The sequence below is a fragment of the Felis catus genome, chromosome A2, assembly GCF_018350175.1.
Source record: "Felis catus isolate Fca126 chromosome A2, F.catus_Fca126_mat1.0, whole genome shotgun sequence".
NCBI classification, from domain to species: Eukaryota; Metazoa; Chordata; class Mammalia; order Carnivora; family Felidae; genus Felis; species Felis catus.
The window spans coordinates 140,425,124-140,438,140 of record NC_058369.1 but is presented as its reverse complement, the minus strand read 5'-3'; the positions used below and the strand labels follow the sequence as shown (position 1 = coordinate 140,438,140).

The 13,017-nt window shown below is 40.1% G+C and overlaps 2 protein-coding genes across 3 annotated transcripts in view; both read left to right on the top strand.

Annotated features, from left to right (window-relative positions):
- The window catches only part of SLC13A1 (solute carrier family 13 member 1), a 142,699-nt gene extending 135,581 nt beyond the window's left edge, over positions 1-7,118 (top strand). For both annotated transcript variants that reach the window (XM_019825748.2, XR_006594479.1), the window contains one exon: positions 6,576-7,118. The gene's annotated coding sequence lies outside the window, so the exon portion shown is untranslated. The remainder of the gene's footprint in view (positions 1-6,575) is intronic.
- TAS2R16 (taste 2 receptor member 16) overlaps positions 4,962-13,017 on the top strand; it is a 56,132-nt gene continuing 48,076 nt past the window's right edge. The window contains 1 exon segment of the mRNA XM_045052638.1: positions 4,962-5,027. Within this exon segment, the coding sequence (XP_044908573.1) occupies positions 4,962-5,027 (66 nt within the window).

The following is a 13,017-nucleotide window of genomic DNA, read 5'->3' as shown; positions in this document are numbered from 1 at the left end:
CCTCATCCAGAGCTCTCGAAATAGGTGACAGCATGATTACCCTTGTTTTATTAATTCAGAGACACAGATTAAGTGCTTTCCCAGTGTTCTTTACAAAAGTAAAACTATTGAAAACCATATTCCATGAAGCCCCTGTTTCAGCCATTATGTGATAGATGATAGTTTCTTCTTTTCTTCTGCTTTAAGAAGTTGGATGATTTTTCTTCAGGCAACAATACCCTTCCTACTTTTCAACACACAATTCAATTCTAAGTACCTAGTTCTTTTTAAAAAAAAAAAATTTTTTTTCAACGTTTATTTATTTTTTGGGACAGAGAGAGACAGAGCATGAACGGGGGAGGGGCAGAGAGAGAGGGAGACACAGAATCAGAAACAGGCTCCAGGCTCTGAGCCATCAGCCCAGAGCCTGACGCGGGGCTCGAACTCACGGAGCGCGAGATCGTGACCTGGCTGAAGTCGGACGCTTAACCGACTGCGCCACCCAGGCGGCCCCTAAGTACCTAGTTCTTAACATAGAAAGGAGTCTAATTTTAATACACACTTAAAAATTTTATTTAAGTAGGTAGAAATATTTTCATACTTGAAGGAAAAAATCTAGGGAAAACCTTTGTAAAAGTTTGGAATGGTTTAGTGATTAAGAATCTGAAAAGAACTAATGCTGTAAAGGAATTTACTGAACTTTATTTAATTTAATCAGGATAGCAGTGTCATTAGGTTTTAGACTTCATTTGTAAGCTTAATATTTAACAGCAAACTGATCTTCAGTAATTCTGAAGGGATTATTACTGATCATATTGATTCTTAAGGAATCATAAATCTGGACATGGATATAAAAGAATATTTCATGCTGAGGGCACTGGTCATAAGGGCAAATACATCTTCCTTGCTCTCATAGCCAGTGGAATTATACTTGAGTATGTGTGATGATTAATTTTATATGTCAACTTGGCCAGGCCATGGTGTCCGGATATGCGGTCAAACATTGTTCTGGATAATTCTTTGATAATCATTGTTTTGGATGATAGTAGCATTTAAAATAGTAACATAGAATAAAGCCCATTACTCTCCTTAGTGTGGATGGGCCTCTTCCAATCAGGTGAATTCCTGAAAACAATAGACTGACCTCCTCCTAGCAAGAGGGAATTCTGCAGCAAGTGGCCTGTGCACTTGAAGTACAGCACTGGTTCTTTCTGGATCTCCAGTCTGCCAGCCCACCCTGCAGATTTTGAATTTGCCAGCCTCAATAATCAAATGAGTCAATTTCTTAAAGTAGATATCTTTCCATAGATATACACACACCCTATTGGTTCTGTTTCTCTAGAGAACTCCGAGTAATAAAATATGTAAAGAACTTCTTTATCATGTATCAACAATATGGATTGATACACATAGACTTTGAACTAAAAAGAATTATACATAGTGTCTAGTAACCAGCTGTGTTTTCTTTTATTTAGACAATTGGTTTACACACTTTTTCATCTTCTCCACTCTCAAATCCCATCAATGTGCTGTGATTATCACAAACACACTAAGATAAATTCTACGTATCCTGTTCTCCTGTCTTTCTTGAACATATGGGAAACTAAACTTCCTAGGAGTTAGGTAGCCAGGCCAGTGGGACTAGTCTTGGCTAAAGAAACGTGAATGGAAATGACTTGTGTTACTTCCAGGTTGAGGCAGTAAATCTTCCTGTGCAATTCTCCAGTCTCCCTCTTTCCCCGCCTCAGCAAACCGTGAAACCTGATGTTGAAATGTCAATGCCTCCCTTAACCAGAATCCTTGAGTGACCATCTGTGGAGCAAAGCCTGCCTCTGCCCAGCTTTGATACAGAAACAAGTCTTTATTGTCTTTAACTATTGGAATTCATGGCTAATGTTTTACCACAGGATAACCTAGTTTATCCTGACCAATATATATGGCAACGCTTCCTTGCTGGCACTACATAAATGCTGGACGAAAAGGGGACTGCAACTACACTCTTATGAAATATGGTCATATTATCTAGAAGAAGAAGGTGAATCCAGAATTAATACAATATAATCTAAAATTAACTAAGAACGTTCTAAAATTAACACTATCATGTTATCTGATACTTTGGCTAAATTCAAATGTATTTAAATCAGTTTATGGATATAGATAAACTCTTCTGTCTCACACTTTTCTGGCATTGTCCAAATCATTTCAATTTCCTGTACAACTGTTTCCTTACTACATTGTTACAAAAATTAGGATGAGAACTAGTTTTTTTAACCTTGTGAGCTTCTTATGAGAAATGCTTTTAAGAAATAAGAGCACAAGTTTTATTTGGAGCTAATATTCCAGGGCACATACAAATCAAAGAATAGTGATTACATAATTTTAGCCCCATTAATATAAGGAGATATAAGTTGACATTATGTGCCTGACTCAGTTCTTTCTTCCACTTCCTCTCCTTCTAGATATGATGAAACAAAGATATCACAAGGTTTTTCTGGTTCCCGAGCTAGCCTTCCCACCCCCATGGAAGGAAAAGGTGGAACCATCCCACCATGGAAGGAAAAAAAGAAGAAAAATACTTAAATCTCAAATTTACCTTAGCAGCAACAGGCACAGGGCTTAGTCTTTTGCCCTGCCGGAGTAAACTGCTTTTCAAATCTAAAAGTAATGAGGAGAGTCCTGAATTTGTCTTACTTTCTGGGTATAAACCCTGTATCTAAAAGTTACTCTCTTGTGATGCTGAATTAGTCGTTTACTCTCCCTTATCCTCAATTTCCTCAATTCAAAAAAATAAATTTATTAATATGTAACTCCTGTAGTTCTTCCCCAGGTGGCCCCTTGGTGATGCTTAATAATCACTCAAAATTATCTGACTCTTAGTAATTACTGAAAATTAATTATTAAATAAATACAATCATGGATGGGTGGCTGGTAACTATGAAATTTGTAGATCAAAATAATGTTTGTGAAAATATTTTCTCTTTAAAAAAATTTTTTTTAATGTTTATTATTTTTGAGACAGAGACAGAGACAGAGCAAGCAGGGAAGGGGCAGAGAGAGAGGGAGACACAGAATCAGAAGCAGGCTCCAGTCTCCGAGCTGTCAGCACAGAGCCCGATGTGGGGCTCGAGCTCATAGACCACGAGATCATGACCTGAGCTGTAGTGGGCCGCCCAATCGACTGAGCCGCCCAGGCGCCCCAAAAATATTTTCTAAATGATTAAGAGCTATAAAGATATAAGGTATTATCAATAGAAAAGTGTTTTGAAAATATTATCTCTAATATTTATTAGATACGAGTCTAAAACCTTCTGGCTTAACAACATAGAATTCTTTTAGATTCTGTATGCACTTAGTAGATGCCTCAGAAGTTGGGGAGTTCCTTTCATAGCAACCTGAGCAAAAGGAGACTTCAGTGCTCCACCCACCCCCCCAACCTGTCCCTGGAGATGCATGTTCACAGCATACTTGAACTTCATAATGCAGTTGGAGTTTCTGCACCAGGAAGGTTGGCCCCTCTAAAAGCAATGCCTCAGAAATAGTTTGAGAGGAACCACAGAAGGGTTGCCTTTATACCTCACCCTCTATACTCACCTCTCATAGAAGATGAGGAAAATACTCATGGGACCACCTGGGGAAGCACTTTCTCCAAAACAATGAATATATGTGAAAGACTTTTGACCTTGAAGTGGTGCAGGAATTAGGTTTACCCTTCAGTGTAGTTTAGGGTCTTGAAATCCTAGGAACCTACAAAGGTGAAGTAACACTTGAGACCAGATCTTCAAAGAAAGCCTCTGACTGAACTTCAGCTGAAGTAACTTCAAACAGGTGCAGACTCTGACATCTCTGGGTTCTTCCAAAGATCAGCCCATGTCTGGTTCTGATTTGCTGTTGATTTAGAGAAACTCTTTATTTTCTTTGGGCATCAAAGTTTGTTTTTGTCATAAACAAAAGCCTCTCCTATCTCACTGCCCCCAGACCCAGCTCATAGCAGAACTCTCAGAGTATTTAATCAACAATAAAGACTGACGTTAACTCAAGAAATTTACTTAGAACTTTTGAGCATTAGGCAATTTGCTAGTTATCTGTGAAATTCATCTTTGACTTATAAATAAGGCAATTAAACTTGCTATCTTTTTTTTAATGCTTATTAAATTTTAAGAGAGAGAGAGACAGAAAAGAGTGGGACAGCCTAATTAGGTAATAGCTGATGATGACAATTGCACCTTTATTTTTCTTTGTATGATTCTAAACTTCACTCCTCTCTCCACACCAGTGCCATTATCACCACTGCAGTCAAACTCCTTTTCTACTGGTTTAATCATATTCTACTGGGGCTGCTTTGTGAGACAAACAGTAATAAGAAGTCTCAAGAAAAGGAAAGTTAAATAGTGATATATTTAACATTTTCACAACTCCTTAGTTTTTGAAGAATTTCAAGGACCTTGGTTCATAATGGACAGGCACCAGATACCTACCTACAAATGATGTTTTCCAAAAATAACACTCCTTACGATCACTACCTTATGTCGCAGACTATGAGTCTGGAGTTCTCTCTTGTCCAGCAAGAGGACAGATGCAGAATTGAATGTGAGAGAGGCTAATGTCTGGGAGGAGACAAGAGCCCCAAACAGGGGTATTTTATTGAGATATCAAGATCTTACACACGTGGTGAATGTGCAGAAGAAAACAAACAGATAGTAATCATTAACTTGTGTGTGTAAGAAGCAAAGGGCCTGGGGGGCAAGTGGAATTTGAAGTTGTGATCAAAGTATCTTGGTGCCAGATGGAAAGTAGTTTCCTGCAGATGATATAACAAGTTACTCGTGATCCCATTATAATATCTCGCTAACTAATCTTGGGCAATTTCTCCCTGTGGTGGCAGCTTTCCATCCTAAGCTTTTTTTTTTTTTTTTAACATATTTGTGTAAGTATAAGGAATTCTTGAACCTATTTCCCACAACCTTAAGTCTGAAACAATTAACATGAGGGCAGAAAGCTCCCCCTGGTTTGTGGCGTTCTTTGCTATGGTCCCTGATATTTGCTCTCAGGTACCTCGATAAGCCTAGACTGATTTCTTATAAGTATACAAGAATGAGGGTGTGCCAACATAGCTTACTCACTTGCTTTTTCTCTCTCTTTTTCTCTCCAACAGCCTGTAGGATACAGGGGATATAAATACTCTTCCCTATTCCAGCCAATAACATTCCTGAAAGAATGAATTATTAACACCAGAGATTGTCAAACTATTTGTGATAAAATAGTTATACATATTATGAAATGTAGTTCTGTTCTATTATTTTCATCAAGACTGAGTAGACAAAGTGGTAGAGACCCATCACTACATGCAAACAAATTCTTTTCTCATCAAGGCCTGTCCCCATCCTCCACCTTCTGGTCACACTAATTATATGAGACAGCTTGTAGGGATAGTAGAGGCTCTCATGCCTACCACAGAATTCACATTTGGGTGTCAAAGCAAAAATTCCACCAAAGTCAAACAAGTAAGGAAGATTTTGTGCTGAGCTGTTGCAACAGGGAGCCAGGCCAGAACAGAGTTTGAATTCATCTCTGTTGACATAAAAGGCAGGAGAGTTTTGAAGCACTGGGGTGAGCTTTTGAAGGAGTATTGGAGGACATTAGGAGGAAAGGTTGGTTAATCAAATGTGTGGAGCCACTGAGTTATTCCTGAGTTTGCAAATGTTTTTCTGTGATTAGGCCATCTGTGTTCACCCATAGAACTTACAAGTTAGCCTCCTGTTCTCCCACAGAAAGTATGGCCCTATTTCCCTGATGATTACATTTCAAAGAAACAACTCCCAGACCCTGGAGAAAGACATTCCTGGGTTTAAAACTGGCGAGAGGTTTCTAAAAGGTTTATGTCTCAAAGGAGCAGAGAAAGAATTTACATGTTTTCTAAAGCAAACGCTCTGAGAAAAGGGAGGTCAGGATCCTGGAGTCAGGAAGAAGTCTGTCTAAAGTCAGGAAGCTGAGAGGAATGTTCAGGTTGTCTTGGTCATGGGCCCATTTTAATTACTGCTGAGCTAGAGTGTCTCCACAGTATGACCTTCTACAAAATAAAATTTGGTAGAAAATGAACTTATTTTAACTATATACAAGAAGGTTTAGTCACAGAATAGCCTCCCTGGGAGGCCTCCTCTAAGGCAGATCTCCACAGAAGTACACATTAAAAAATACAAGATGTCAATTTCTTTTCCAGTATATTCCTACTGACTGTTGTGATCAAAACACAAAACTGATTTTCACATGAAATCAAGTCACCATATGGCTCAAGTGACCTGAAGAACCATAGGTCTTGTGAATCATGTCTTGCTTTTTGCTTAGACATGAAGGTGAAATCCTTAAAAGCTTTTCTTCTTTTTAATGATATGCACTGATAGAGCTGCTGGTTTGTTCCCCACTTCCATATATCACAGAATGAGCTTTGTTACCAAAAATCAAGGACTTTGGTTTTCATTCCCGACTCAAACGCTCCCCGACTCCCACCTCTAGTCCTTTTTGGTTTTTTGTTTGTTTGTTTGGAAGTTGAGAAGCTTTTTTAACACCTTGCTCTTAGAATATAATTTATGTTTCTTTAGGTACCCAGAAGCCAGAAGGCATCATATAAATAAAATTAACTTCATTTTGAACCAGGCTCTAAACTGGTTAATGGAAACCAAGATGAATTGCTTCTGAATGGAAATCAACACTCATCCCTAGAATTGGAGCACCTATCCCAACAAACAAAAGAACTGTTACGTGAAGAATAATTTTCTGTTTATAAATCTCTGTGTATTTCTAATCATGCTTATTGTCATATGAACAAAGTGTAAGTTAGAAAGAAGCTCACTTCCCAATAGTTGGATCTTCATTTAATATTCATCCACAGTCGCTGCTGGAATTAATTACTCACACCTGCGCACGTTGTTCCCCTCATACTTTTGCTTCTACCAGCAGCCCTCAGAAATTACCCAGCCTCTGGGCTACTTCTCTAAGTCGCTTAGAGCCACCCACTCACAGATTGTTTTTTTTCTAAGGATGTGGTTTCTTAGTATTCCTCTGGGTTTTCTTTGTTTGTTTTCCTAGCTTTGTTGAGATAGAGTTGACGTATGGTATAAAAGGTGTACAACGTGATGATTTGATATATGTATATATTGTGAAATGATTACCACAATAAGATTAGTTAACACCTCCATCCCCTTACACGGTTACGCGTGTGTGTGTGTGTGTGTGTGTGTGTGAGAGAGAGAGAGAGAGAGAGAGAGGGAGGGAGAGAGAGAGAGAGAGAGAACATTTAAGATCTCCTCTCTTAGCAACTTTCAAGTATACAATACAGTATAGTTAACTATAGTCATCATGCTGCACCTTGGGTCACCAGAACTTATTTATTTTATAAGTGAAAGTTTGTTCCCTTTGACCAACATCTTCCCATTCCCCCCCCCCCCACCCCAAGTATTTTCTTACAAGGAAATTCTATTTATTTAGTGCATGTTGGGCTATTCAGTTGAGTTAAATGGACACAGATCACAACTTATTTAAAATTCTGATTGGCTATGTTCACCTTTAAGTCTTAACATTTCTATAATAATTAGGCTAATGACCATCTAATCAGAAGAAAATACTTCAGTGTCACCACTGCAGGGCATATGTTTGGGGCTGCTTTGATTAGCATCAAATCATTTGCAGTCTTAAGTGATCAAAACCTAAATGAGTGAGACCAGTGAAGGTTTTAGATACAGTGCAAAGTCATGAAATGGAGTCACTTTAACAGGATTAGATATTGTTATCAAGTCCTTGAAATAACATGATACATACTTCATGGGAAAAAATGGCTTATTCAACGTTAATAACAAAGTTAATTGGAAGGAAGGATGGATGGATCGGTGGATGGATGGATGGATGGATGGATAGATGAAAAGGAATATATATGGGTTATAGATTCGGTAAAATACAGTTTTTTTTTTTTCTCAGAACATGATTCTTCCTCATTAGGTCATGTTTACATATATAAGTTATTTAATCAATATTCAATTGTTACACATTTATAATATGTATAATTCTTCCTTATTATAAACCCATCTGCAAAAAAAAAATTTATAAATACACCTTAACATGCATCTAAACAGCAAACACGTATTATGACCTGTTGGTACACATACGTGACCCAGCACAGCATTTATTGGAGAAAACTGGCCAGGACAGGAGCAATCAGGAGCAGGTACAGAGGCTGCTTCTGCTCATCACATCTAGACTCAGTGCGAAAGGATAAAGCAGGGCCAGAGAGAAGCCCCGGGGGGTTTAAAGGACCCTAAGGCTTTCCCTTCCCTTAGTCTAAGCTCTGTGGTTCCAGCATATGGCAAAACTCTGGCCTCCTGTCTTAGTCTACCCTCTTTGAATTCCTGGTTGATGGAACATAAAGGGAAGAACCCAAATAGAGGACAGAATTTGGAAAAAAATGATGGAAGGGTGAAATTTTTAAATCTTTAGCCAAGGTCATGCCTAACCTGACCAACTCACTTCAGGCATTTTCAATTATAGTTCTCTGTTTTAATTTCTTCATAGCAATTATTGTTGCCTTGAATTATTTTACTTTATTACTTCTTGATTTTGTGTCTCCCCAAACTTGAAGATGAATTCCGTGAAAGGAGAAATCCTGCCTGACTTACATTCCTGGCACTCAAAATAGTATCTGCATCATTGTGAAAACTGACTATTTGTTGAAATAAAAAGGGGAATGAATAAATAAATTCTATTACCTGGAAAATAACTCATACGTTAGATATATACTATGTAATATAAACATTTGTTACAATGTAGATACACAACACACATAGGTGTGAATATATGTATATATAGTGTATATGTGAGTGTGTGTGTACATGTGTGTATTTAGAACTGGTGTAAGAATGAGCTTACTTTGAGACTGGAAAACTGGTAACTATCGAAAAGGCAACATCAGAATTGAATTCTCTCTTCCCACTGCATCATGGGGTCTTGCTTCCTTCCATGAGAAAATGACAGGGTATTTACCTTTTTTGACCTCATAATTGCACTCTGCCGTTAGCTGTCCTTCCTCACTGCAGCTCAGACAAATTGGGGGTGAGGTCAAGGGGTGTTACCCTCTCTGGAGCCTATGTGTTTCTGGATTGACTTCACGATGTCTCTGTCACACTGAGGTCTGCCCAGTGCCGGGGACTGTTGCTGAAGTGTGGGCAACAATCTCATTTGGGAAACATCCTGGGATAAAGAAAGCAAATCTGGGGGTGCATGGCACAACCCTGATATCTGGCTAGGTAGGGGCTCCTGACACAGTAGGAATCTATTGCCCTGCTCACCTACAACTTGCTGGCTAGGGATCTGGCTTCAGCGGTCTGGCTCCTGCCTCCCTCACCTCTGAGCCCACAAGGTCACACAAAGCTCTGGTCATAATGTCACTGTTTGGTCTGAGGCATGGCTGTTTTATTTTTATACTTCGTCAGTAGCTTCACTAGTAGCAAGGATTTCAAAACTCTGAGAACTGTCTGGGTTTGGTAGAAACTCCTGCCCATCTATCTCTGAGACCTACATTGGCCTCACGCAGATATTTCAGTTTCAGTAAGCTGCATTTCACAGCATCTAGCTGATTGGACCCTGTCATTTCCCCCTAAGCCTAAACACATAATTAGAGCACGTACTGACCTTTCTATCTACATGCAGGTGTGATTTAAACATGTGAACCCAGTAGTAACTGCACTCCTTGCTTCATCTTCTATGATGAGTTTTCTGCTACAAAGATCCGCATGGACATAAATATTTCCTAATGCTGGATCCTGGCTGACTATCCCATTAACCTAAGTCTCCGCTTAGCCCCAAGGTCTGAAAGCCCTCTTTCAATTCAGTGCATTTTCTAACCATGAAACAATGTCCTCTTGCCTCATACCTGACACGATACCTGTGACATTCCTGGTGACAAACAGCTTATAGCAGTGTTACCCAAACCTACTTGATCTTGGCAGCTCGGTCTCCATGGGACTTGCTCTTGGCTACTGACGAGGTTCCAGTCTCATTATGAGTGTCAGAGACCTCTGCTCTCTTTTCAGGAAAGACTCTAAATCCTATATAAATTGTGTGTCTGAGGAAGAAAGATAACACCTCATTTCCAGCCTGCAAGTTTGAAGTCGTTTTTCACACCCTTTCATTCTGGGTATCTCACATAACACTGCCTCTGTCTAATTCAGCTGTGCAGGGGGTGGGGGGAGGTAGGGGGTGGATAGAAGAAAATTTGAAATATGGCTTTTGTGTGTACTCAGGAAGAAATGAGGAGATCGTCAGCCAGAGCCTAGGAACTACCGCATCTCATTTCTTGACATATCAGCAGACAGTTCAACCCAAGATTCCCCCACATACACCCTCAAGAACTGCTTTAGGATCCACAGTGGTAGGTGAGCTTTTAACCAAAAGAAAACAAACTTCACAAAGCCATTCCATTTCAGAAGAGACTCAAGCATGCATTTGAAAGGAAGGGGTATTAGGATAATCAATCGGAGCAAAGATGAGGTTGACAGTGAACGTCTATGAAAGGGTTTGGACGATTATTCAGGAGAATAAACCATTTTTAAATGGAATCTTTTAACTTTTAGAAAGTGTGACAATGTTCTGGGGATTACAAGGGGCTGCTGTTTTCCTCTTCAGTTCTCCAAGGCATCATATTCCAGGCACTTTATTCTCACAACACGTGTAATTCCTATTTCAGACTCATTTTCATGATCTCCCTCTTACTCTTAGGCAATTGCTTTCCATTCTTTAAAACCATAAATCAAGCATCTTGGAAAACGTGGTGTTACAGGGTGCCGATTTAATCAGAGTGTCAGGGGGCAAATCAAACAATAGATCTTAAATCTTTTTTTTTTTTTTTTAATTTTTTTTTCAACGTTTTTTATTTATTTTTGGGACAGAGAGAGACAGAGCATGAACGGGGGAGGGGCAGAGAGAGAGGGAGACACAGAATCGGAAACAGGCTCCAGGCTCCGAGCCATCAGCCCAGAGCCTGACGCGGGGCTCGAACTCACGGACCGCGAGATCGTGACCTGGCTGAAGTCGGACGCTTAACCGACTGCGCCACCCAGGCGCCCCTAGATCTTAAATCTTAATATGACTACAATTAAACTGAATCACCTGGGAACTCAACAGGGTATGATCCATCAGAAAAATATCCATATACACCCCAGAGATCTGTTTAGATATTTCCCTTCTTAAATTTCTACTCTTGGACTCAGCTGGTCAAAAGTTAATCCTTTTTTCTCTTTCCGCACAAACCTTTTAAGATCTGTTTTGTCTCTCCCATTTCCTTCCTTCCTTTCCAGGCTCCCCATTTCAGCTTCAGCCAAATCCATAAGCCACCCTCCCTCCTGCAAGAAGTTCTTGCCTTAAGAGGAGAAAGCCTTCAGCTTAGACTGGTTATTCTTTAAAAAGAAAGAAAAAAAAAAATCACCCTCCTCAGAATCCCCCAGCTTGAATGTATGAACCAGAGTTTAGATTTTGGCCGTCTTGAGTCAAGGGTAAAGGCTCTTTTAACATCCCTCTGGACAACACAGAGAAGCCCAATCACTCCTCCGCCTCAAGGCTGCCCCTATGGTCCTACCTGGGAATATTTTCTCCTCCCTCAACTATGTTTTAGAACAGCATATTTGTAATGTAACTTTTTTTTTCTTTTTTGCAGTTAATAATTTTGAGAAACTGAATAGTGTAAATAAACAAAATAAGCCCAAAGATACAAAATTAAAGTTTTACATTTGATGTCCCAAGCTCCTCAGTGGATTACAAAGTTCAATTCCTGACTCTCTGGGCTCTCTAGGCTCCCTGTTACCTGATTCTGACTCTCTGGGTCTTGGCAGAGAGGCTGTATAGTTCAATGGTTATGAGGACAGGCTATGAAACTCACAGTTCCATGCTCACTGGAGGGTTATTTTTTTTTCTTTTAACGGTTTTTTAATTTATTTTTTAATATGAAATTTATTGTCAAATTGGTTTCCATACAACACCCAGTGCTCATCCCGACAGGTGCCCTCCTCAATGCCCATCACCCACTGCCCCCTCCCTCCCACTCCCCATCAACCCTCAGTTTATTCTCAGATTTTAAGAGGTTTTTTTTTTTTTAATTTTTTTTTTCAGCGTTTTTATTTATTTTTGGGACAGAGAGACAGAGCATGAACGGGGGAGGGGCAGAGAGAGAGGGAGACACAGAATCAGAAACAGGCTCCAGGCTCCGAGCCATCAGCCCAGAGCCTGACGCGGGGCTCGAACTCACGGACCGCGAGATCGTGACCTGGCTGAAGTCGGACGCTTAACCGACTGCGCCACCCAGGCGCCCCATGAGTTTCTTATGGTTTGGCTGTCTCCCTCCCTTTTTTTGCCCCCTCCCCCTCCCCCATGGTCTTCTATTAAGTTTCTCAGGATCCACATAAGAGTGAAGACATATGGTATCTGTCTTTCTCTGTATGGCTTATTTCACTTAGCATAACACTCTCCAGTTCCAACCACGTTGCTACAAAGGGCCATATTTCATTCTTTCTCATTGCTGCATAGTACTCCATTGTGTATATAAACCACAATTTCTTTATCCATTCATCAGTTGATGGACATTTAGGCTCTTTCCATGATCTGGCTACTATTAAAAGCGCTGCTATAAACATTGGGGTACAAGTGCCCCTATGCATCAGCACTCCTGTATCCGTTGGGTAAATTCCTAGCAGTGCTATTTCTGGGTCATAGGGTAGGTCTATTTTTTTTTTTTTTTAATTTTTTTTTCAACGTTTATTTATTTTTGGGACAGAGAGAGACAGAGCATGAACGGGGGAGGGGCAGAGAGAGAGGGAGACACAGAATCGGAAACAGGCTCCAGGCTCTGAGCCATCAGCCCAGAGCCCGACGCGGGGCTCGAACTCACGGACCGTGAGATCGTGACCTGGCTGAAGTCGGACGCTTAACCGACTGCGCCACCCAGGCGCCCCAGGGTAGGTCTATTTTTAATTTTTTGAGGAACCTCCACACTATTTTCCAGAG